At 35.6% G+C, this 26,695-nt stretch overlaps 3 protein-coding genes and 1 long non-coding RNA gene across 4 annotated transcripts in view; 3 read left to right on the forward strand and 1 right to left on the reverse strand.

Annotated features, from left to right (window-relative positions):
- LOC146163092 (dedicator of cytokinesis protein 7-like) overlaps positions 1-2,465 on the forward strand; it is a 44,369-nt gene extending 41,904 nt beyond the window's left edge. The window contains exon 46 of the mRNA XM_083382575.1: positions 289-2,465. Coding sequence (XP_083238701.1) covers positions 289-307 — 19 coding nt within the window. The 3' untranslated portion in view covers positions 308-2,465. The remainder of the gene's footprint in view (positions 1-288) is intronic.
- A 2,988-nt stretch (positions 2,466-5,453) lies between these two features.
- On the forward strand, positions 5,454-14,265 carry LOC146163093 (caspase-6-like). The gene is made up of 6 exons (XM_083382467.1): positions 5,454-5,687; positions 6,500-6,615; positions 6,935-7,114; positions 7,483-7,624; positions 7,831-7,911; positions 12,615-14,265. The coding sequence occupies exons 1-6, from the start codon at positions 5,564-5,566 to the stop codon at positions 12,818-12,820; spliced, it is 849 nt and encodes a 282-aa protein (XP_083238593.1). The 5' UTR covers positions 5,454-5,563; the 3' UTR covers positions 12,821-14,265.
- Positions 14,266-16,912: 2,647 nt separating this feature from the next.
- On the reverse strand, positions 16,913-19,322 carry LOC146163094 (uncharacterized). The gene is made up of 4 exons (XR_014494581.1): positions 19,013-19,322; positions 18,819-18,895; positions 18,444-18,542; positions 16,913-17,573 (listed from the first exon to the last, which is right to left on the reverse strand). It is a non-coding gene; the product is annotated as an uncharacterized LOC146163094 (long non-coding RNA).
- A 2,599-nt stretch (positions 19,323-21,921) lies between these two features.
- Positions 21,922-25,314, forward strand: LOC146163095 (caspase-6-like). Its single transcript, XM_083381906.1, has 6 exons — positions 21,922-22,310; positions 22,987-23,102; positions 23,422-23,601; positions 23,987-24,128; positions 24,355-24,435; positions 24,953-25,314. The coding sequence occupies exons 1-6, from the start codon at positions 22,187-22,189 to the stop codon at positions 25,162-25,164; spliced, it is 855 nt and encodes a 284-aa protein (XP_083238032.1). The 5' UTR covers positions 21,922-22,186; the 3' UTR covers positions 25,165-25,314.
- The last annotated feature ends 1,381 nt before the right edge of the window (positions 25,315-26,695 follow it).

Raw genomic sequence — 26,695 nt, forward strand, 5'->3', positions numbered from 1 at the left:
TACTGTAAGCTAGCAAGTAAGTAGATGCTAAAAACACTTGTAAAAAAAAATCAAAATTGAACCTACCCCCAAGGGGTTCATGAACCCCAGTTTAAGAACCCTCTGCTCTTGGGTCAAGGTGATATCCATTATCACATATTCAGCGCAATATGTGAACCACTGCAGTAGGCGAGCCAACCAAATCATGTGCCACGCAATATTCGGGGCGCAGCCCATGGGTTGAGAAATACTGCCATAAACACAGATCATTGTTCAATCGCCCACCTTACACCGAGACATTATTTTTAGCGACGAACTTTTCCTGTGACTGGCCTCCACTTCTTCAGTGACGTCATCAGCTGTACTGCGATGACGTCACGTATATTCTGCTACGTCATCGATAAAGAAACAACTGTGACCTATCCTTTCACCGAAAGGATAAGTAATTTCTCAGCTGCCTTGAATGTTAGGCAACGTAGCTTAGTTGTTCATTTTTCCTGTGATTTTTTTGCTGCTTCATGCGTGAAAAACGCTGCGTGAAACGATATTTTGGAAAATAAGTTGATGATAAAACTTATTACAGTAAGTTTAAGGTTTGCTAAGCACAATTTCGTTTTTAACGTGAACTAAAAATACCAAAAAAAGTTACAGTTTTATGAAACTAAAAAGCGTCGAATGACACCAACTTGCAACTCTTGCGATAAGAAATCAAGCTGGAATAAAGTTTTGACAAAAAGTTTTTGTCAATAAGTTTAAGGTATAATGAGCACAAAGTTTAGCAAAACCAAAGCAACACGTTTGAAAAAAAAATGAAGGTTTCAGCTTGCTTTTTGTAAAAACAAAAAGTTCAATGACGAAACAAATTTGCTGCTTTGCTTGCACTCCGCATTCAGGCTATGCTAAAACCAAACCAGGCCTATGCTTCAAAATATAAGTTTATTTTTGTACCTAAAAGCTGTATTGACGACCGCAGACCTGCTGAAGAATTACTTCACTTTTTGCAATCATATTATTCCATTCTGTGCGATTAAATGTTTCGCCTGGCAGTTTTTCGATTGATTTTTAATGTTGTTTGTGATTGTTCGCTTATTCATTCCTATCTTCAACATACACAAGTATATATCTTCTGTCTGCTGCTGTTACAATGTATGAAAATATCCCGTTTTGAGGGAATATCTTGGATTATCTTTTTTTTTCTTATAAATCCATATTGAAAAATCAACTTTCTGAAATTAAATAACCTATGAATACCATTTGTAAGGCTTATATTGAAAACTAGTAAGCCATAATTCGTGCAAAAATCTCCTGAAGCATTTTAGGAGTTGCCCTGAACTCTTTTATAAACGTTTGTTGATGACTCAGTCCACAGAGGGGTGGTCGCGCATTCCCACGGTCGTGAGTTCAACTCCCAATCAAGCACCAATTTGTTTACAGACGTTTTGAACGTCCAACTGTACCGTTTTTCAGTTTAATACTGAATAAAATCGAACTAGTTATACCCAGAAATAAAGCGCTGATTTTAAAACAGAACTCTTTCGACCGATTTGTGGGTTGTTTGTTATCTATCGCTTTACTCTGTGAAATTATTGTCGTGTTTTGTGTCTTTTTACCTTATTTACTCAGTTCCCTCATTTGTATTTTCGAATGGTGTTTTCGTTTATGCGCTGGTTTCGCTTCAAAATCGCGTTGAAAAAAGCGTCCAAATAGGAGTTGGACACATTCTGGAGAACAACAGTTCTTTAACTTCATATCTTTACTCTGCACTCGCCTTCAAATCATTTTGGATTTATTTTCTAAAAAAAATACCAAGTTTTAATATGCGATCATTTAAAGATAAAACAACCAAAGGATAAAATGTAAAGTTTGCGTTTTACCTTAAATCGTTAAATTTTTAGAAATCTGATAAATTTTTGCTGCGAGACATTCTATCATACACAGTTGATGATACTTCCTGTTAAAAACTTACCCACACAACTATTTTTTGTTAACTATTAGCACCCGTGTTTTATTTTATATTCAGTTTCCAAATTTTTAGCCAAGACTTATTTTTGTGGCTTAAAATTTGTAAAACAAACGTTAAACAGAACTTTAGCCTTTAATTTTATTTAAGTATTCGCTGACCATATTTCCGCTGTTTTTTCGTGTATTTTATTTGCGCTAGCCAAATAATATTTAAACCTGTTCTCTGCTAAGCCAAGCTTATTGTCTATCACAGTCTGCCCATTAACTTCAGTCTTTTCCCGTTTTTTAGCACCTTGATGTTTTAAGGTGCAGTGATGAAGTTGAACTTTCAATTTGACCTAAATTAAACCGCTTCAAATAACCAAAGACTTCCAAAAAGCATTTTACGCGTTGGCTCCGCCTTAACGTTCCATTTCCTTTTCATTATTTCGTTAAGCGTCGGCAATCTTTACCAAAAACTATCTATATGCGGATTGTACGCTTTCTTCTTGTTTAAGGTATGTTCGTTGAAAAATAGCGAAACCAGAGAATTGCCTCATATATTTTGGACTACATTACGCTTGTACTTACTGTACGCCGGCTGGTGAGGTAAACTTAGACGTGAAAATATCACAGGGGTGCAACTTAGTCTATTAAAAGTAAAGTAATTTCCACAGTAAAAAGTCTTCAATAAATAGTAATTTATTTTATGTGCAGCTCAAGCTATTTGTTAAAAACTGCCAAGGTAAAACTTATAAGTAGGCTAGGCTGATATTTCTATCTTGAATTTTTAACATGTTCCATTACATATGTCTGATAGTTCCACTACCCTAAAAATTTTGTCGACCCGCCAATCTAAGCCAAGAAAGTTGTTAAAACATTTTGGTTTAAATCTACCGCTAGGTAATGGTAGAGAGGTAGACTGCAATATCTCTAACGGCCTTGATTTGCGATTCAAAGCAGCTTACCTGAATAGTAAGTAAACCAAAAAATAGAATGATAAATTTCATTGTAAACAATTTATTATAAAGTGACCCAAGTCTCAAAGTTAACTTAAGGCAAGTAATTTTGCCCAAAAGACTCCAGTCAAGTTATTTAAAAACAGTGACTTAAGTCAAGTCTTTACTGAAGACATTTACAGCACTGGCTTTTCTCGTTTTACTTTATTTTTTTGCTTATTTTGACCTTGATAATGCAGTTATCAGTATCAGACAAATATCCGTTTTGTTTTCTGAAACCCAAAAGTTGTTTTCCCCTGACGTAAGCGTTTCCTCAATAGGTTGGAACCATTATGAAAGTAGAGCAATGTTAAAGTTTCGTCATAGCGGGGCGGCTTAATCCAGTAACCTTCGGAAACTTGATGCTATCGTTGGATGTAGTGCACAAATATGAAACTGAAAACTTGGTTCAAACACATTTAGGAAGATTATGTCTGGTGAAAAAAGTACATCGCCCTGGAGAAAAAAATATTTTTTTTTATAAAACGGGCACCTTGCAAAATTTATTTTCCTGTAACGGTGTTGTTTTTGTGGGTACGCCAAACAACCCGGATGAATTTCACCTCTGGTTTAAGCACACAATGCAGGTTAATTAAAAAACACAGTCGTCAGTTAACATAGCTCGGCCCGTCATATTAATTTTTTAAAGAGCTTGAGGGAGTTTTTAGGATTTTTAAAGAGCTTGTTCATGTCTACACCTAGCCTTAGGTGGTTTCCTACTAGTTTTTTTAAATAGAAAATGATAGCGCCTATGAAGCAAAGTATAACCTGAACTACGATGAATGTGTGCTATTGGGAAATGTTAAAAATCGGTGTTACCGTCTTACATTCGTTCATTAAGGAAAACTGTTTAGAGAATAATTCGTCCGGCCCTTTGCACTGTTTGTTACACAGGATTGTGCTATACAAAGGCTTCCTATGAGTAAGTTCATGTTTAAAAGGAACGCATGGTCTCGCTAATATCCCCCGAATTTGTTCACCTCGTTTAGCGTGACTTTCCTCGTCAGAAAATATAACAGACCTTATCACGCTTGTAACAACGAATGCGGACTCGGATCAAGTTTAATAAATATTATGTTGCTACCAGGCACAGTATGTACTAAAATAGCTTCTTCCAGTACTTCGGCTACCTATACAAAAAGCCTTTATCTTTGGGAATGTAACAACACCACGCATTTCCTGATGAATGAATTTTGTATGCTCTGTGTATAGGTTGCCCAAACATTGGATGTAACTCTGTGTATTATAACCGTTGGATAAATAAATATTTAAGTAAATCTGTGTATTATAACCCACACGATAAATGAGATGTTGCCAGCAGTCATAGCTTAGCCTACTAAAAAAAAACTCTTCCGGCACTTGGTAATTGTCAAGTTTCGGCTGCTGGCTAGTAGTTATTTTGCGTTGTGTTGGGCGTGGTGTTATTGCATTCCCTGATAAAGGCTTACTGTATAGGTACATAGCCGAAACTTAGGACAAACAAATAAATTTCAGTTAAGATTTGTTGTAGGCAACTTGTTCGAAATAGTTCTTCAGTTGCACATAATTGTTTCGAGAGACAGTTGAGGGTCGCACATCAAATTTATGTTAGGAATATTAGAAGGCCATGCTTTGGAGAGGGCGTCTGTAAAAAAAAAGGACTATTTATTATAAACACCTTGCGCTATACATGTCGCGTTCCCAAGCAGAGTCCCCGACGCCGAGAGTCTTGTTTCGCATAACCTGTCTGTTTCTTCGCACGCTTTTGTAGAAATAAATACTAAGGCGACGCCAAACGACTTTGGAAGACTTCGCCAACCTGCTATAAATAGTTCGTATGTTGCTTCACCCTTCGGTTATGGTTGCTTTGTTATTTGTAAACCCCCAACTGCGCGGCCTAAGTTTTTTGTTGTTTCTGCGGCTTGGTTTAGCGCCCCTAGTCTTACTGGCAAAAGTTCTGCATTTGCTTGAACAGCTAGTTTAAGGTTGGTGTAGAGTAGAACAGCAAAAGTTAAAATTTGCCATCATGTCTGTGGTTACATTGTGTGATATAACACAAGGTTTAAGTTCACACTAGAAATATATTTTTATAGCAAACTTAAGAGCAAATCAGCTCTTTAATGTATATAAATTGTATAGTTCTGTATTCAATAGGTAGTTTTCCTTACCGTTTTTTAGCGGTTACCAGTTATTCTTAAACATGGTTCACACTAGACGCGTTTGCGTTAACGAAAAACGTCGACACCTTGAAACGTAAAAAACGCTTTCGGTTGCGGAAGTTGAAACAGTTCAACTTTGACGCTTTCGGTTAGAAGCGAGGAAATTTGCCGTTAACGCTGGCAACGCGTATGTGTGGACTGGACAAAGCTGAATTAAATTTACCAAACTATTTATAAGGTTTTTTATTGTGTTTTGTAAGTTAACAAAAAACATTAAGGTCATAGCAGTAACAAACCCAAATTTGATCCATGTTCGTATTCCTTCGGTGGTTTTCAAAATTTCGGACAAATCTTGCTCAGAATCATTCTCAATAAAGCGAATTATGTGGACTACTGTAGTCGGCGACACAACCAAATAAAACGGCCACACAATTTTGCAACCCATAGATTAAGAAACACTGATCTAACCCGTTAAAACCGTGAATTTTAATCTACAAACTCCTGAAAATGGCGGCCAAGCAACAATTTAATTTCCTCTCGTATGATATGGAACCAGCTGTGGGAGACTTTGTCGGCAAGGCTTATATATTCAACCACAAAACTTTTACAATAAGGAAAAATCAAGCCGTGGGTAAGTAACATTTTTTAATTTCCTGATCAGGAAAATATCAATGAATAAAAACTATTTTAATAAAAAAGCAAAAACAATTAAAACAGAAATCCTTCAGATTTTTGTTATAAAGAATATGTCAGTGTCCCCTTCAAAATATAGGAGTAGGTTATAGACCAGGGATGGCGAACCACTGTCCCGCGGCGATTTAAAGGGAAATTAAGAGCTTGCAGACTAAAAATTCTGAACACCCATATTAAGTTATGCTGTAAAACTATTTAGATTCTTAATATTCGTGGGAATCCGAATTTGAAAATCGCCCAAAAAAACGTTAATTACCAACTTTGGCAGTAACACTTAAAACGAGGCAGCAGCAAAGTTTAGCAAAAATTAACATATATTCAAATATATGACCCACTTCCGCATTTTGTAAGGATTAAGGTCGTGTTTGTGACCCGCGCGATAAAAAGGTTCGCCATCCCTGCTATAATAAAATAAGTAAAATTAAGACAGTAGGAATATAACGTTTGATCTACAAATATCAATATAGCGATTGTTTTGCAATATCCATATTCATTAAATTTTTTTATACAAAATTATATAAAAGGCGTATTTTTATGGAATCCAATACTATTGGCAGTAGGTTTCTGCTTGTCGATAACTGTTCCGCTGACGCGCATACTAACAAAAACTTAAAGTTTAAAATATATTTAAATAAAGAACTGACGATGCCAGTATAGGCGAAACTTTTTATTTCTATTGCCTGATCCTGGTTCTACTCGTGTTTTTAAACATTGGGTTTTATTGTGTTTTATTAATGTTATTTCTTGTAGCATTAAATAAACGCGACGGTACGGACACTGATGTTGAACACCTAGAGGAAGTGTTTCGTCTCATGAAACTGGAAACCGAAGTATGCCAAGACTACACAGGGGATGAATTTCGAAAGGTTAATGCACAAATGCGAAGCAAATTCTGCCTTCAACATTCTAATAGGATTAACGAATAAAAAGTTGTTTCTTATTTGCTTTGCATCAATTTTAGGCTAGTATAGTGTTGCAATAAATGGCGCATCAAAACATTTTTATGCTGTTTTTTAATGATTTGACATTTTTAGCCTATAACGTATTTATTAGACTATTGATTAGCAGGTATGTAGACTAGTCATTTTGAAATGACTTAAGTGCATTTAAGTCAAGTCATTGACTTCAAATCATTGCAGCACTTACCTTAGCACCTCTTCCTAACGTTACATTGTTATATTTTAGAAACTAAAGGCAGTTGAGGGAGAGATCAAAGCCGACCACAAATGCGTGGTGGTTGCTATACTTACCCACGGTTCAGGACACCATATCGAGTTAAAAGACGAAAACTTCGAGTTGACCAAAGTGTTTGAGGAGTTTGACTTCACAGCTCTGCGAGGCAAACCAAAGATCTTTTTTGTCCAGGTGGGCTAAATACTGTTTTTACAAGCATAGCAAGACTTAATATTCAAATTTTACTTTATGGACAGAGCAGTGGTCTCCGACTTTTAATGCTTGAAATGAATTCCACGATCGGTCAAATGTGCTTAAATTATAAACAAGTTGATAAAACTGGGGCTACAAAATATCCATTTGTCCAAAATGAGGAGTTTTAATTAATACTTAAAACACAACATTTTATAACTTTTCTTACATTTGTAATTATACCCATTGCACTCGTTTAAACCACCAGTGCAATAAAATCACGTGATGGCGACCTCATAAAAGGGTTAGGCGACCTCAGACCACGCATAGTTTGGGGACCACTGCTTTAAGTTTTACTTTGTATTAAGGCTTGTCGAGGCAATAAGTACAACGTTGTGCTGAGCAAATCCTCCACCGATGCTGAAATGGAATCCACAATTTCCAACGATGGAGTTATGACTTCCACTCCGCAAGGATCAGATATTCTTGCTTGTTACTCAACGTCTAAAGGTGGGTAACAAGTTGCCCTTGCAAGTTTATCAAGAAATATAGACAGTGCTAGTACCAGGGCAAACGGACTCGAGACTCATTTTTGTGTTTCTTTGGCCAGAGTCGGTCTTGGGCTGTTTTAATTGACTCCTAAAAGCCATAAAAAGGTTAGGAACCACCGGACTATGGATTAACCATAAAGCTAGATTGATGCGTTTTTTTTTCAGGTTTCGTTTCGTTTCGTCATCCACAAAATGGATCGTGGTTCATTGAAAAACTTTGTGAAGTGTTGGTCAACTATTTATCAGGTGATATGAAATAGTTTTTTACTATATGTTACATTATGTTGTTTCATAAGTAAGCTTTTATTTTCCGACTTTCATTGGTCCTTGGTATTTTCGCAAATGACTGACTTGGACCTAAATTATTTTTAAAATGACTTTTTTACATCTGTAGAAGCCATTTTGTCATATTGTGTTTACACAGAGAATTTTTGTTTTTTAATCGATGTGTCGTAACGGAAAATTTTCAGTAAAAATCTATGGCCTAAATTCTTTGTAACCATATTCTAATGTTTACGTTACTCCTTGCAGCCAATGTGCAAACGATAAGCGGAAAGTTTTCGGTAAAATTCCGTTACGTAGATTTCTTGCAACCACATAATATTTGCAGCGAATTTGCAAAATTCAAATTGTTGACACCAATTTTTATGCGTCAAGGTATTTACATCCGTTTTTTTGTATATGTTTCAAAACACCGCGGTCTGAACATTAGTCGGTTTCCCCGGTTGTGTGATTTTCAAACTGTTGACATTTTAACTGGAGGCAGAGGCTGTTCCGCAATCGCATTTTGACGTAAAATTTGTATGTTTCGCGTCAGAAATAAGTGTGAAAAAGGTTTAGACCACGCCTTGTTATCACGTGATATTTTGTTAAGTATTATAAGAATTAATGACGTAAATCTTTCTTCGTTCGCAGAAATTTTCTTAACTGATTCTCGTCTATAAATAGCGTGTTCAATCAATATAAAGAGAAAGATAGAGGCTTTTATAGCTTCTACTCAGACAGCAAACTTGAGTGCTTTTGTGACTGAACCAGTATCAACCAGTATCAACCAGTATCAACCAGTATCACCCAGTACTGCCTAGTGCAGAGAGAGAGATAGAGGCTTTTATAGCTTCTACTCAGACAGCAAACTTGAGTGCTTTTGTGACTGAACCAGAGAGAGGCTTTTACAGCTTTGACTGAAGACAGCAAAAATTGACTGTTCATGTATCTGAACTAAAGGAAAGAATTGGACCTGAATGGCCTCACGAAGACAGGCCATCTCAAATCTTGTAGGAGTGTGGTCGATTCATCTTGGCAATTATATAAATGAAGACTCATTTACACGGACCCATACCTCCACAAAATTGATGCCCGCGTGTGAGGAACGAACCACCTGCAAACTACTTTCCCAAGAAGACTGAAGAAACGAAGCTCAAAGAAAAAATATGTGCCTTAATCTGTATGGACCACCTACAAACGGCCGCCTAAAAACTGTCATGTTTGGAACTTGCAAGAAGCCAGCTTTAGAAGAAATTAATCTCATCGAAAGATACGTGAAGAGACGCTCCATAGCGTCAGCAAAGCATTTGCTTGGAATTCGAAACACGAAATACAAACAAGCGTTGCCGATAAAGACATCACCACTGTTTGGAATCATGGAAAACGAAACGGAATTATGGATTTCACAATAACTGATTCTGCCTAGTTTATCAGGTGAAAATCTATTATACTTTTAATATATATATATATAATTATTAAAATACCGACCGAAAGGTCTGTAAATTGTTTATGCGACATTTTTTTGAGCCATTCAAATGTGTCCAAATTTTGCCCGCGTCAAAGCACGCGTAGCGGAAATACTTTGTAAAAGCATAGTAATGTCATTCACAAGCGAAAAATATGCTTCAACTCGTGTAAGTCTATAAACACGACTTTAGGGATAAAACCCTGCTCGCTTTCGTAATGTGTTAAATGTTTTATGTAAATGTTTTCAATGCATCGCTTGCCTTCGTGCTTTTCAAATGCAACCCCAATTAAATAGGCGTAAATTAAACAACTTCCGTAACGGCACTCTACGTGGAAACTGAACTCGTTTCCAACCGCATTTTCCCTTCCTAAAACAAACAGCGTTTCCATAAACGGATCCGCAGCTACTTATAAAACGCAAGCCAGTCAAAATGACTAATTTTAAGTGTACACTTCTATACGTCTAATATATTATATCTCATGAACCATTTTGTGAAACTCACTCGCAAAAGCTTACTATTTTAACACGGATTGTCAGTACGCGTTAAGACACTTGACCCTACCTAAAAAAATAGCTTGTTCATCTGTAAACTTACGCCCAAGGCGTGCCTGGCTTACAAGGCTTAGTTGCCACTCGATCGCTTTTGAATATGTTGGTAAGCTAGCAACCGACAAACCCATTAGCGGTGTTTCCGTAAGTTAGCGCTTTTCAACGCCGGTACTTAATCCCTCCAAGCGAAATGTAAAGCAAAAATTCTACGTTTCCAGATAAATTTTACTTATCTTTTCAAAAGAATACATAGCATACGCATTAGTTCTCAGCGAGTGCTATAAATGTATTCCGCAAGTTACCAATGATATTCGGTAACGTCAAATATCCTATAGCTTGCTAGGTCACGAGTTTTCATCGCTAACGTGTTGTTGCTACGTTGACCCTAAATATATCATGGTGGTTAATTCTACCATTTCCACGATAAGAAAATCCCCTTATCCGACCAAGACCTATATGCGGTCGCAATTACTAAATAGCTGGATAGAATTTCCAACAACGCCTGTCCTACTTCACAAACCCTAGAGTTGCCACGCCAAAATGAAGTTATGATAAACTTCGACTAGCCAGTCGAATGACGATAACCAATTTCAATGAAAATGCACGTTGCTCGCGAAATGCCCCACAAATGTTCACTTGTTGCAAAATTGTTATAACTATAATCATTGTATGTATCGCTTTTGAAGCGAAGAATGTAAAAATGTTACCATTATGTATAAGTTACTCTATGTATCGCGTATAATGTAAATTAAATAACCATGTAATCGCTATAAAGTATATGTCATTGTATGAATCGCAAAGAATATAAATTTAAATGAATATATTGCAATAATTAATTGTCTCAAACTTTAAGTGTAACCTGTCGCGCCTATATATATATATAAGTATAAAAAATATGTGTGTCTATAACCAAAATGTTAATAACCTAAGTTTGAAGTGTTGCAATAAAAATGTTCCAGACATACGAACACACATCTGCCGAAAAATATTTCGCATTTTTCAGAATACAAAATCACGTTGGACAGCGAAAGGTCACAGCACAGCGCAGCGCACAATGAATGGCTTTCCGGTGACGTCAAAATTACAACGCACCAAACAGGGAGTTTCCCCTGCTGCCACACAGATCGCCTGAAAAGCTCAATCCACAGCAATGCAATGGTGTGTCAAGCACACAACAATTTCGAGCAACTCAGCGAACGCTGACATCAAAGTCCTCGGTTGCTAATTCAGGCACCAAAGAGAAAACTTTCTCGAGGAATCAGGAATCTGACTAAAACAATTGCGCAAATGCGTTATGTGATCGAACAATTTTCGCGTCCACGTGTCCACACACATTTCACAAACAAATAACCAGCTTTTAATATGCAAGCTGTTCCAAAATCTAGCGTGGGAATATTTGTAGAAGCCATCTTGTCATATTGTGTTTACACAGAGAATTTTTGTTTTTTAATCGATGTGTCGTAACGGAAAATTTTCAGTAAAAATCTATGGCCTAAATTCTTTGTAACCATATTCTAATGTTTACGTTACTCCTTGCAGCCAATGTGCAAACGATAAGCGGAAAGTTTTCGGTAAAATTCCGTTACGTAGATTTCTTGCAACCACATAATATTTGCAGCGAATTTGCAAAATTCAAATTGTTGACACCAATTTTTATGCGTCAAGGTATTTACATCCGTTTTTTTGTATATGTTTCAAAACACCGCGGTCTGAACATTAGTCGGTTTCCCCGGTTGTGTGATTTTCAAACTGTTGACATTTTAACTGGAGGCAGAGGCTGTTTCGCAATCGCATTTTGACGTAAAATTTGTATGTTTCGCGTCAGAAATAAGTGTGAAAAAGGTTTAGACCACGCCTTGTTATCACGTGATATTTTGTTAAGTATTATAAGAATTAATGACGTAAATCTTTCTTCGTTCGCAGAAATTTTCTTAACTGATTCTCGTCTATAAATAGCGTGTTCAATCAATATAAAGAGAGAGATAGAGGCTTTTATAGCTTCTACTCAGACAGCAAACTTGAGTGCTTTTGTGACTGAACCAGTATCAACCAGTATCAACCAGTATCAACCAGTATCACCCAGTACTGCCTAGTGCAGAGAGAGAGATAGAGGCTTTTATAGCTTCTACTCAGACAGCAAACTTGAGTGCTTTTGTGACTGAACCAGAGAGAGGCTTTTACAGCTTTGACTGAAGACAGCAAAAATTGACTGTTCATGTATCTGAACTAAAGGAAAGAATTGGACCTGAATGGCCTCACGAAGACAGGCCATCTCAAATCTTGTAGGAGTGTGGTCGATTCATCTTGGCAATTATATAAATGAAGACTCATTTACACGGACCCATACCTCCACACATCCATGTAAGCCAGGAATCGGCGAAGTTACCAACAACAGGGTTAAATGCAGGGGAAGCAACGCCACGCATACAAACATGGCAGATTTATATATAAAAGCAAATTTTGCACATTTCTATATATCATTATAAATACATTGTATTTTGCACAATTCTTTCACGTTTTTGCAGTATAGACCTTCTCTAACTTTACGTTTAACGGGATGAACGTTTGATTTTTTAGTATTTTACCCCCTGTATAGTTAATCGCATACCTCTTAGTTACACAGTGTAAATGCAAAAGCAATAAACTCTTTTTTATTCGTAACCGACAGGCAACTACGAAGACGTCGACCTGCTTTCCCTAATGACAACGGTCAATAACAAGGTGGCAGAAAAGGCCTCGACTGTTGAAATGAAGGAAACTAATAGAGTAACCGTTGACCTGAAGCAGATGCCGACTTTTGTGTCGAGTCTTCGCTGCCAGATCGTGTTTCCGTCTGTTGGGGCTTATGTGCAAAGCGATAACTTTCAGGAGTAACGTACAACGTACACAAGCTCTCCATAACCACAACCCATAGACATGTATAGGCTTTTGCCGTCACTTAGCATGTACATATAAATATTATACAAGTTAACCAGGGTGGTGTGTAACCTTTTCTATCTGTGGCCAAATATATATATATCCGTATTAAGGCCCACACCAAATGAATTTCGCTTTGACCAAATTCAGCTTAACTAGAGTGCTGGCAAACTTTTTTCTCCAGCTGCACAAGATGCCTTAGGAAAGCTACTTTATGTCCAATTAAACCATTTTGACCACAAGTTTTCACTTCCCTAAGCCAAACTTGATATCGATATGATAAGGCTGACGACTGATTTTGTTAAATCTTTCCGTAGGCATCTTGTGTACTATATAATGTGTGCCGTTGTCGGTGGCCAGTACTACTCCAGAAGGGCGTGGTCACAGAATACACATTATGTATGAACGTTTCAATTGACCGAGGAAATAATTTTGTAAACACTGTATAGTTTGTAAAATGCTTTCCCACATAAGTTAATTTGTCAGCCACGGAGGTGGCCAAGCTATATGCTGAAGTAATTTTAAACTGAGCGACATATCCAACAAAATAAATGCTGTTATTCGTGGTAGCTTTTGCAGTATATTGACTGTACAATTAACATGTCTTAATTAAAGGGGTAGTTTAACTACTCGTCGGAGTATTTGTGTTGCTGGTCTAAAACTAAAGCATGCAACTGCGTTCTTCCCCAAGCATCATCTTCAAATTCCGATTTAACTCACAGTGGTTATTGCTGTATCATTATAAATAATATGTTTTTGATCTTAATACTTTTGTATCACCGATTATTCATCGGTAATTATTATTGCCTAATATATCTGCTCGTGTGCGCCTAAAAAAATAACTCGGAACTAAAAGTATTTGTTTGTTGATCAATTTCAAAAAACTAAACAAACAGTGGGGTCTTCTTAAGGTTACTTTTTTATGACGTCAAATTGATTTATGACGTCACGTTTTAACAAAAATGTGTGACGTCATCTCTCAACAAATCGTAGACAAGAAAAAGGCTAGAAACACTTTACATTGCGAATGCGGTTAGGGTTACAAAGCTACCGTTATAAAATGCTGTAGACGGTCATTGCTATTAGAACGTTCCTACTCTGCACCAGTGTTAGGCTATTTTTGTCGTAAAATAAATCGCCGAGGGTAACTTTATTATGTGTGGCCGTTAACTTCAACCTAATGTTTGAACAGCACGCGATCGCTTGTAAAACAAACACGTACGGTCCTTTGTCAAACAACAAGTAACGACCAAATATGTTTGGCAAACTAAAATGCAAATTGTGCTTGTAAAAACTAACTGCTAACTTACTGTTCATTTCGTACGGATTTGTGTTATTTTCATAACTATATGCGGATTGTCCGCTTTCTTCTCGTTTAAGGTATGTTCGTTGAAAAATAGCGAAACCAGAGAATTGTCTCGTATATTTTTGCAACTACAGGCTTGTACTTACTGTACGTCGGCTGGTGAGGTAAACTTAGACTTGAAAATATCACAGGGGTGCAACTTAGTCTATTAAAAGTAAAGTAATTTCCACAGTAAAAAGTCTTCAATAAATAGTAATTTATTTTATGTGCATCTCAAGCTATTTGTTAGTAACTGCCAAGGTCAAACTTATAAGTAATGCCAAGTTTTAATCATTTAAAGATAAACAACCGAAGGATAAAATGTAGTGTTTGTGTTTTATTTAAATCGTTAAAAGTTTACAAATCTGATATGTTTTTGCTGCGAGACATTCTGTCATACACAGTTGATGATACGTCCTATTAAAAACTTACCCACACAACTATTTTTTTGTTAACTGTTTGTACCCGTGTTTTATTTTATATTCAGTTTCCAAATTTTTAGCCAAGACTTATTTTTGTGGCTTAAAATTTGTAAAACAAACGTTAAACAGAACTTTAGCCTTTAATTTTATTTAAGTATTCGCTGACCATATTTCCGCTGTTATTTCGTATATTTTATTTGCGCTAGCCAAATATTATTCAAATCTGTTCTCTGCTAAGCCAAGCTTATTGTCTATCACAGTCTGCCCATTAACTTCAGTATTTTGGCGTTTTTTAGCACCTCAGTGTTTCAAGGTGCAGTGATGAAGTTGAACTTTCAATTTGACCTAAATTAAACCGCTTCAAATAACCAAAGACTTCCAAAAAGCATTTTACGCGTTGGCTTCGCCTTAACGTTCCATTTCCTTTTCATTTTTGTGTTAAGCGTTGGCAATCTTTACCAAAAACTATCTATATGCGGATTGTACGCTTTCTTCTTGTTTAAGGTATGTTCGTTGAAAAATAGCGAAACCAGAGAATTGTCTCGTATATTTTTGCAACTACAGGCTTGTACTTACTGTACGTCGGCTGGTGAGGTAAACTTAGACTTGAAAATATCACAGGGGTGCAACTTAGTCTATTAAAAGTAAAGTAATTTCCACAGTAAAAAGTCTTCAATAAATAGTAATTTATTTTGTGTGCAGCTCAAGCTATTTGTTAGAAACTGCCAAGGTAAAACTTATAAGTAGGCTAGGCTGATATTTTTATCTTGAATTTCTAACATGTTCCATTACATATGCCTTATAGTTCCAATACCCTAAAAATTTTGTCGACCCGCCAATCTAAGCCAAGAAAGTTGTTAAAACATTTTGGTTTAAATCTACCGCTAGGTAGTGATAGAGAGGTAGACTACAATACCTCTAACGGCCTTGATTTGCGATTCAAAGCAGCTTACCTGAATAGTAAGTAAACCAAAAAATAGAATGATAAATTTCATTGTAAACAATTTATTATAAAGTGACCCAAGTCTCAAAGTTAACTTAAGGCAAGTAATTTTGCCCAAAAGACTTAAATCAAGTTATTTAAAAACAGTGACTTAAGTAAGGTCTTTACTGAACACGTTACAGCACTGGCTTTTCTCGTTTTACTTTATTTTTTTGCTCATTTTGACCTTGATAAGGAGTAATCAGTATCAGACAAATATCCTTTTTGTTTTCTGAAACCCAAAAGTTATTTTCCCTTGACTTAAGCGTTTCCTCAATAGGTTTGAACCAGTATGAAAGTAGAGCAATGTCAAAGTTTCGTCATAGCGGGGCGGCTTAATTAACCTTCGGAAACTTGATGTTATCGTTGGATGTAGTGCACAAATATGAAACTGAAAACTTGGTTTAAACACATTTAGGAAGATTATGCCTGGTGGAAAAAGTACATCGCCCTGGAAAAAAAAATTCATTTTTTCATAAAACGGGCACCTTGCAAAATTTATTTTCCTGTAACGGTGTTGTTTTTGTGGGTACGCCAAACCACCCCGGATGAATTTCACCTCTGGTTTAAGCACAAAATGCAGGTTAAGTAAAAAACACAGTCGTCAGTTAACATAGCTCGGCCCGTCATATTAATTTTTTAAAGAGCTTGAGGGAGTTTTTAGGATTTTTAAAGAGCTTGTTCATGCCTTAGGTGGTTTCCTACTTAGTTTTTTTAAATAGAAAATGATAGCGCCTATGAAGCAAAGTATAACCTGAACTACGATGAATGTATGCTATTGGGAAATGTTAAAAATCGGTGTTACCGTCTTACATTCGTTCATTAAGGAAAACTGTTTAGAGAATAATTCGTCCGGCCCTTTGCACTGTTTGTTACACAGGATTGTGCTATACAAAGGCTTCCTATGAGTAAGTTCATGTTTAAAAGGAACGCATGGTCTCGCTAATATCCCCCGAATCGTTCACCTCGTTTAGCGTGACTTTCCTCGTCAGAAAATATAACAGACCTTATCACGCTTGTAACAACGAATGCGGACTCGGATCAAGTTTAATAAATATTCTGTTGCTATCACTGTCATTCGATTAAACACCAAAATTAAACACCTGAAATGGGCGAAAATGTAACATGTTTAAAAATAAACATGTTTAAATTTCAGGTGTTTAGACGTTTTGCCGTTTATTCGGTCAGGTGTTTAGGGCTAGTATTCAGTGTTTCCAAATCAATTCCACAAAAATTTCATTAGGTAAACCAGTTTATTGTGCGAAAAAGGTGAAAAACAACACAAAAAGCTCAACACAGTTAAAGTTGAAAAAAGGGTTAAACTTGGAAAGGAAAACTATACATTAAAAATTGAAGTGCTCATATTAGAAATAAAAAGAGGTAGGAAAACAGAAAACATACAATGAAAGTGTTTATGCAAACAGAAATATGTATGCGACAAAAAATAAAAAAGAGAAAAAGTAAATAAAAACAACAAAAGATATATTTTTTTAATATTTATAAGTTCTATTCTTGGCGAATTTTCAAGGTTGGGTCTTTAGTAGGTTGTTTGAAACCAAATTGAGTAATAGTTCAAATTTTTTTTGCAAACAAAATGTAATAAAAAAACAGAAAAAGTAAAAAAAAAGCACAGAAAAAGGAGATATATTACTAAGTTGAAACCTTTATTATAAGATTTATAATTGCTATGCTTGGCAAATTTTCAAGGTGGGGCCTTAAGTAAGTGGTTTAAAAACATATAAACACAGAGCAACAGGGTGGATAACTTAAATCCCGTGCATATTAACAGGCTCGAATATCAACGAAATATAACTTAACAATTCGTTCAATAAGTGTTGTTCTTCCACAAATTTAATGTCCATCCACTAATATACAAATGCAGAAACGCTGCTGTGCCGTACAAAGGTTTGCCTGTTAAAGGCCTTAAAGAGTTATTCTTTAAGACGAGTTGATCATTGCTGCCTAAAAAATAAAATTTAGATCAATATAACATACTGCAATAATTAAATTATACACTGTCACTGAACAACTTTTTATTCATTTGCTGTTATTCACCAAAACCACTACATGCCACGTCATAAAACTATGTTTTAGTTTGTCACCTATCACTACAAAAGCATATTATTATGATGTGTTCTAGGTTTGGTGGCAATGTACTCTTTAAGCATAGCATTACAAAATGTATTAATTAATATTTATGTTACACTGTAACTTAATGACAGCGCAATGATTACAAAATAAGTTCATTTTGATTTGTATTGATATTTCCATGACCCTCTAAAATTAAAAAAAAAGTTTAACCCTACTTTGAAAACCAATTGAACCATTAAATAATTTCAGATAAAAAGTAAAAATGTGGGCCAGAATATTGTATTGGCCATTATGTTCTATTAAAATAGTTGCTTAAACTAGTGATACACAATCTAACCTAAAAAATTTGCCCATTACTGGGACATGCAGGCCAAACATTATACACAAGTTGTGTAACACAACACATATAAATTAAATATCCATTTAACTATGTATTTACCACAAATTTTGAGGTTCGATAAAAGAACTTAAAAAGAAAATTTGTTTTACAGTAGTGGTTGGGGTTTTTACGCAGACTGTCTTTGTCTTTGTTCATCTTGGATGTATTTTATAAATTTATTTTACATTTATATTTTAATATATTTTAATTTTTTACTATTTATTTGTACAGACAAACTGATGATGCCATTTATATGGCGAAATGCATATTTGTATTAAAGTTTTAGACCTTGCTGACTGATTTTTGTTCGGAGCGGTGCGCTTCTCAAGCTTTTATTAAGAAGAAAATTTGAGTTTGTTTACCTTGTGTATCAATTTCAGTAGATCTGTACTCTTTTGTTGTTTTCCGCTTGAACTTTGTCACAGACTTTTATTTTACCATCTTACACTGGATTTAAATTCCTGTAAATAAATAAAAACTATAATTATGTAAACTATATCATTTTATTAAAGGGTGAGTAGCATACCAAAAGTACTACAGATTAAATTTTACATTTAAAGCTTGAATGTAATATTTAAACAATGGAAATCATAAATTAAAACTAAAAGACATATTAAAGTACTTCAGAAATTTTACAGAGATTAAAAAAAATTAATTTTCTGGCTGCTACTACCAAAATAAAAGCCAAAGGCGAATAAACTATATTAATGTAAAACATGTAAGTAAAATTTACTTACATTTTTAACCTAGTCTCCTGTGAACCAAGTTTTTTTGAAGCCAAAAGAGCAAAAGTTTGCTGTCAATGATCTGCACCCTGAAACAAAGAAGTGTAATCTAAATACCTTTAATAATTATTAATTTAATAATACTTGATTATTTAACAGAATAATTAAATTACTACTTAGGAGTGGACAAGAAATAGCTTACAAACCTGTTTCATTTAATCTCTTCATGTCTACATGTGTAAGCACCAAACTATTATGAAATAGTCTTTTAAAACTTTCATTGCTTTTGGATTTATGAATGAAATACCTAAAACTCTGAAACAAAAATCCAATTTTAGGCATTTCGTTTTCGCTTGGAAAACTTCTTTTAACATACTTTTCACATCCTAGACCTGTCAGTCTTGCACAGCTAATGAAACATTATTACTACACATCTATCAAAAAGCAAATCAAAATAAGTAATATTTAGGCGCTGGTCTAGAATCCTACCACAACGAAACACCATTTGGATTAGGGTGCGGGTTAGCGTTTGGGTTAAGGTGGGTCAAGTATTATTATTAAACAAAGAATATAATAATACTTGACCCACCCACACCCAAACGCTAACCCGCACCCTAACTCAAATTTTGTGCGTTGATTTTAGAACTGTGGTAGGATTCTAGACCAGCGCCAATATTTATATACATCACCACCATACACTTTAGTATTTGTTTAACATCAATCTTAGCAACTAAAAAGCCAAAAATACGCAAAAGCTTCTTTAACTGTAATGTATAACTTGACCTGCGCGAACTTGGCGCGCTGGAATAGGTTTTGGGCAATATCTCCGAAAGTTGTGACGATACAGAGTTGAAATTTTTACACAGTCCTTGTATTGGTTACATCTTTCCAGCAATCACACTTTTAGCGAAAAATATCGAAAAAAAATTAATATTCAAAAATATGAATATTAATATTCAGCGATATTAACCCTTAAATGTTGAGCCAACAAGTTCAAATTTTAACGATATAAACTAGGAGTCACCACCTTCAAAATGAGACATAAATCATGTTTAAATTCATTCGGACTGGGTGTTTACAGTTTCTTTGAAAATTCATAACTGCCCAAATTCGAAAAAACGCCTTTCGTAATTAATGTTCGCATAAAGCAACTAAAAATGACGCTACAAAGTTGAAATTTTTACACAGTCCTTGTATTGGTTACACCTTTCATGATTAATGTCTCATTTTGAAGGTGGTGACTCCTAGTTTATATCGTTAAAATTTGAACTTGTTGGCTCAACAGTTAAGGGTTAATATCGCTTAAACGGTTCAAACTTTTTTCGGCATTTTGAAATCCTGCGTTCGTCACAGCGTCACAGACTAGTGGATGCTTTGTTAATGTTCATCGGACGGAATCAATTTCAAATAATTTTAATCATGAATTGATCTATTGAATGTACTTTATATGTACAATATGAAAGAAACTTGTTTTAAAACAAAACAAAATATACTATAAATAGTTAAAATATATCGTAAATCAAACATTTAATAAATAATACTTACTATTCGTCATACGTTCTTGAAAAATATATCAGCTTCGTGGCGATACAGCTTTGCCCTAGAAAAAATCCTTTCCAAAGATTGTTTTCGTCACGCGTATTTTATTGCTAGCGCAATTTAAGTAGGTCATGGCGGGACAAGCACAGCTTTGCTTTTTTACTTTGGTTGTACAAAGTTATTCGCAAGCGACATCAATGAAATTAAATATTGGATTTAATGGCACGTCAAGAATACAAACCCGTATTTTGATGATTGTCGTTATATTTATAAAATGTAATGATGAAGTTAGGAAACCAAAAATTAGGTCATTTTGTTTATTGTGTTCTGTTACGACAATACATGCTAACTTGTATGGTTAAATATTTGACAAAATTGATAGACGAACTCGTACATAAAACAACTGATCAGTGCTTTAAAGTACCAATACCCCTCATCAAAATCTTTCAACATAAATGGCTTGAGCTATTACTTAACAAGAATGTATCGAATTAAACATGTCTAACAATTGGCGTGTTGAAATTTGAAGTGTTTAATCGTAAACATGTTTAAATACGTCAATTGTGCTTAAAATCTCCCAATAATCGTTGTTAAACACGTCAAAATATCAGGTGTTTAACATAAAATCGTTCAGGTGTTTATAATTTAAACACCAAAACTAAAATTAAACACGAAGGTGTTTAAATTAGGTGTTTAAGTGTTTAGATTTTAAGTTAAGAATTTGTTGTAGGCAACTTGCTCGGAATAGTTCTTCAGTTGCACATAATTGTTTCGAGGGACAGTTAAGGGTTGTACATCAAATTTATGTTAGGAATATTAGAAGGCCATGCTTTGGAGAGGGCGTCTGTAAAAAAAAAAGGACTATTTATTATAAACACCTTGCGCTATACATGTCGCGTTCCCAAGCAGAGTCCCCGACGCCGAGAGTCTTGTTTCGCATAACCTGTCTGTTTCTTCCCACGCTTTTGTAGAAATAAATACAAAGGCGACGCTAAGCGACTTTGGAAGACTTCGCCAACCTGCTATAAATAGTTCGTATGTTGCTTCACGCTTTGGTCATGGTTGCTTTGTTATTTGTTAACCCCCAACTGCTTTTCGTTGTTTCTGCGGCTTGGTTTAGCGCCCCTAGTCTTACTGGCAACAGTTCTGCATTTCCTTAAACAGCTAGAAGAGAAGAACAGCAAAGTTAAAATTTGCCATCATGTCTGTGGTTACATTGTGTGATATAACACAAGGTTTAAGTTCACACTAGAAAAATATTTTTATAGCAAACTTAAGAGCAAATCAGTTCTTTAATGTATATAAATTGTATAGTTCTGTATTCAATAGGTAATTTGCCTTACCGTTTTTTAACGGTTAACCGTTATTCTTAAACATGGTTCACACTAGACGCGTTTGCGTTAACGAAAAACGTCGACACCTTAAAACGTAAAAAACGCTTTCGGTTGCGGAAGTTGAAACAGTTCAACTTTGACGCTTTCGGTTAGGAGCGAGGAAATTTGCCGTTAACGCTGGCAACGCGTTATGTGTGAACTGGACAAAGCTGAATTAAATTTACCAAACTATTTATAAGGTTTTATTTGTGTTTTGTAAGTTAACAAAAAACATTAAGGTCATAGCAGTAACAAACCCAAATTTGATCCATGTTCGTATTCCTTCGGTGGTTTCCAAAATTTCGGACAAATCTTGCTCAGAATCATTCTCAATAAATCTAACTATGTGGACTAATGTAGTCGGCGACACAACCAAATAAAACGGCCACACAATTTTGCAACCCATAGGTTAACAAACACTGATCTAACCCGTTAAAACCGTGAATTTTAATCTACAAACTCCTGAAAATGTCGGCCAAGCAACAATTTGATTTCCTCTCTTATGATATGGAACCAGCTGTGGGAGACTTTGTGGGCAAGGCATATATATTCAACCACAAAACTTTTACAATAAGGAAAAATCAAACCGTGGGTAAGTAACATTTATTTAATCTTCTGATCAGGAAAATATCAATGAATAAAAACTATTTAAATAAAAAAGCAAAAACAATCAAAACAGAAATACTTCAGATTTTTGTTATAAAGAATATGTTAGTGTCCCCTTCAAACATAGGAGTAGGCTATAGACCAGGGATGGCGAACCACTGTCCCGCGGCGATTTAAACGGAAATTAAGAGCTTGCAGAATAAAAATTCTGAACACCGAATTTGGAAATCGCCCAAAAACCGTTAATTACCAACTTTGGCAGCAACACTTTTTGTAAGGACCGTATGTTTGTGACCCGCGCGATAAAAAGGTTCGCCATCCCTGCTATAATAAAATAGGTAAAATTAAAACGGTAGGAATATCTACACATATCAATATAGCGATTGTTTTGCAATATCCATATTCATTACATTTTTTTATACAAAATTATATAAAAGGCGTATTTTTATGAAATCGAAAACCATTGGCAGCAGGTTTCTGCTTGTCGATCACTGTTTCACTGACGCGCATACAAACAAAAACTTAAAGTTTAAAAAGTATTTAAATAAAGAACTGACGATGGCAATATAGGCGAAACATATGTTTCTAATGTCTGATCCCGGTTCTACTCGTGTTTTTAAACTTTGGGTTTTATTGTGTTTTATTAATGTTATCTCTTGTAGCATTAAATAAACGCGAAGGTACGGACACTGATGTTAAACGCCTAGAGGAACTGTTTCGCCTCATGAAACTGGACACCGAAGTATGCCAAGACTACACAGGGGATCAATTTCGAAAGGTTAATGCACAAATGCGAAGCAAATTCTGCCTTCAACATTCTAATAGGATTAACGAATAGAAAGTTGTTTCTTATTTGCTTTGCAACAATTTCAGGCTAGTATAGTGTTGGAATAAATGGCGCATCAAAAACATTTTTATGTTGTTTTTTAATGATTTGACATTTTTAGCCTATAACGTATTTATTAGGCTATTATTAGCAGATATGTAGACAAGTCATTTTGAAATGATTTAAGTGCACTTAAGTCAAGTCATTGACTTTAAATCATTACAGCACTGGCCTTAGCACCTCTTCCTAACGTTACATTGTTATATTTTAGAAACTAACGGCAGTTGAGGGAGAGATCAAAGCCGAACACAAATGCGTGGTGGTTGCTATACTTACCCACGGTTCAGGACACCATATCGAGTTAAAAGACGAAAACTTCGAGTTGACCAAAGTGTTTGAGGGGTTTGACTTCACAGCTCTGCGAGGCAAACCAAAGATCTTTTTTGTCCAGGTGGGCTAAATACTGTTTTTACAAGCATAGCAAGACTTAATATTGAAATTTTACTTTATGGACAGAGCAGTGGTCTCCGATTTTAATGCTTGAAATGAATACCACGATCGGTCAAATGTGCTTAAATTATAAACAAGGTAATAAAACTGGGGCTACAAATATCCATGTGTCCAAAATGAGAAGTTTTAATTAATACTTAAAACACAACATTTTATAACTTTTCTTACATTTGTAATTATACCCATTGCACCCGTTTAAACCACCAGTGCAATAAAATCACTAAAACTGCACGAATTGAAGTGATGGCGACCTCATAAAAGGGTTAGGCGACCTCAGGCCACGCATAGTTTGGGGACCACTGCTTTAAGTTTTACTTTGTATTAAGGCTTGCCGAGGAGATAAGTACAACGTTGTGCTGAGCAAATCCTCTACCGATGCTGGAAAGGAATCCACAATTTCCAACGATGGAATTATGACTTCCACTCCGCAAGGATCAGATATTCTTGCTTGTTACTCAACGTCTAAAGGTGGGTAACAAGTTGCCCTTGCAAGTTTATCGAGAAATATAGATAGTGCTAGTACCAGGGCTGCGCAAACAGACTCAGAACTTGAGACTCGGACCCAATTTTGTGTTTCTTTGGCCAGAGTCGGTCTTGGACTGTTTTTAATTAACTCCTAAAAGCCATAAAAAGGTTAGGAACCACCGGACTATGGATTAACCATAAAGCTAGATTGATGCGTTTTTTTTTTCAGGCTTCTTTTCGTTTCGTCATCCACAAAATGGATCGTGGTTCATTAAAAAACTTTGTGAAGTGATGGTCAACTATTTATCAGGTGATATGAAATAGTTTTTTACTATATGTTACGTTTTGTTGTTTATCAGGTAAACTTTGATTACCCATGATTCGACGAGTTCGTCAATTTTAATAATTTGTTATTTAATCTTGATTTAATTGACTTAGATTGGGCCTTGGTATTTTCGCAAATGACTCAATTGGACCTGAATTATTTTTAAAATGACTTTTTTACATCAATGTAAGCCGGGAATTCGCCAAAGTTACCAATAACAGGGTTAAATGCAGGGAAAACAAGGCCACGCATACAAACATGGCATCTTTATATATAAAAGCAAATTTTGCATATTTCTTATATCATAAATAAATACATTGTATTTTGCACAATTCTTTCACGTTTTTGCAGTATAGACCTTCTCTAACTTTACGTTTAACGGGATGAATGTTTTATTTTTAGTTTACCCCCTGTATAGTTAATCGCATACCTCTTAGTTACACAGTGTAAATGCAAAAGCAATAAACTCTTTTTTATTCGAATACGTCGTTCATACCGACAGGCAACTACGAAGACGTCGACCTTCTTTCGCTGATTACATCGGTCAATAATCAGGTGGCAGAAAGGGCCTTGCCTGGTAAAATGAACCCCCCGGAAACTAATAGAGTAACCGTTGATCTGAAGCAGATGCCGACTTTTGTGTCGAGTCTTCGCCGCCAGATCGTGTTTCCGTCTGTTGAGGCTTATGCGCAAAGCGATAACTTTCAGGAGTAACGTACAACGTACACAAGCTCTCCATAACCACAACCCATAGACATTTATAGGCTTTTGCCGTCACTTAGCATGTACATATAAATATTATACAAGTTAACCAGGGTGGTGTGTAACCTTTTCTATCTGTGGCCAAATATATATATATCCATATTTTTCTCTTTGACCAGATTCAGCTTTAACTAGAGTGCTGGCAAACTTTTTTCTCCAGCTGCACAAGATGCCTTAGGAAAGCTACTTTATGTCCAATTAAACCATTTTTACCACAAGTTTTCACTTCCCTAAGCCAAACTTGATATCGATATGATAAGGCTGACTGATTTTGTTAAATCTTTCCGTAGGCATCTTGTGTGCTACATAATGTGTGCCGTTGTCGGTGGCCAGTACGACTCCAGAAGGGCGTGGTCACAGAATACACATTATGTATGAACGTTTCAATTGACCGAGGAAATAATTTTGTATACCCTGTATAGTTTGTAAAATGCTTTCCCACATAAGTTAATTTGTCAGCCACGGAGGTGGCCAAGCTATACGCTGAAACAAATTTGAACTAAGCGACATAGCCAACAAAATAAGTGCTGTTATTCATAGTAGTTTTTGCAGATATAAAAAGCTTAACAAATTGACTGTGCGATTTTAATTAAAGGGGTAGTTTAACTACTCGTCGGAGTATTTGTGTTGCTGGTCTAAAACTAAAGCATGCAACTGCGTTCTTCCCCAAGCATCATCTTCAAATTCCCATTTGACTCAGAGTGTTTATTGCTGTATCATTATAAATAATATGTTTTTGATCGTAATACTTTCGTATCACAGATTATTCATCGGTAATTATTATTGCCTAATATATCTGCTTGTGTGCGACTGAAAAAATAACTCGGAACTAAAAGTATTTGTTTGTTGATCAATTTCAAAAAACTAAACAAACAGTGGGGTCTTCTTAAGGTTACTTTTTTATGACGTCAAATTGATTTGTGACGTCACGTTTTAACAAAAATGTGTGACGCCATCTCTGAACAAATCGTAGACAACAAAAAGGCTAGAAACACTTTACATTGCGAATGCGGTTAGGGTTACAAAGCTACCGTTATAAAATGCTGTAGACGGCCATTTCTATTAGAACGTCCCTACTCTGCACCAGTGCTAGGCTATTTTTGTCGTAAAATAAATCGCCGAGGGTAACTTTATTATGTGTGGCCGTTAACTTCAACCTAATGATTGAACAGCGATCGCTTGTAAAACAAACACGTACGGTCCTTTGTTAAACAACAAGTAACGACCAAATGTGTTTGGCAAACTAAAATGCAAATTGTGCTTGTAAAAACTAACTGTTAACTTACTGTTCATTTCGTACGGATTTGTGTTATTTTCATAACTATATGCGGATTGTACGCTTTCTTCCTGTTTAAGGTATGTTCGTTGAAAAATAGCGAAACCAGAGAGTTGCCTCATATATTTTGGACTACATTACGCTTGTACTTACTGTACGTCGGCTGGTGAGGTTAACTTAGACGTGAAAATATCACAGGGGTGCAAC

This window comes from Ascidiella aspersa, chromosome 2, assembly GCF_963924565.1.
Source record: "Ascidiella aspersa chromosome 2, kaAscAspe10.2, whole genome shotgun sequence".
Taxonomy (NCBI): domain Eukaryota; kingdom Metazoa; phylum Chordata; class Ascidiacea; order Phlebobranchia; family Ascidiidae; genus Ascidiella; species Ascidiella aspersa.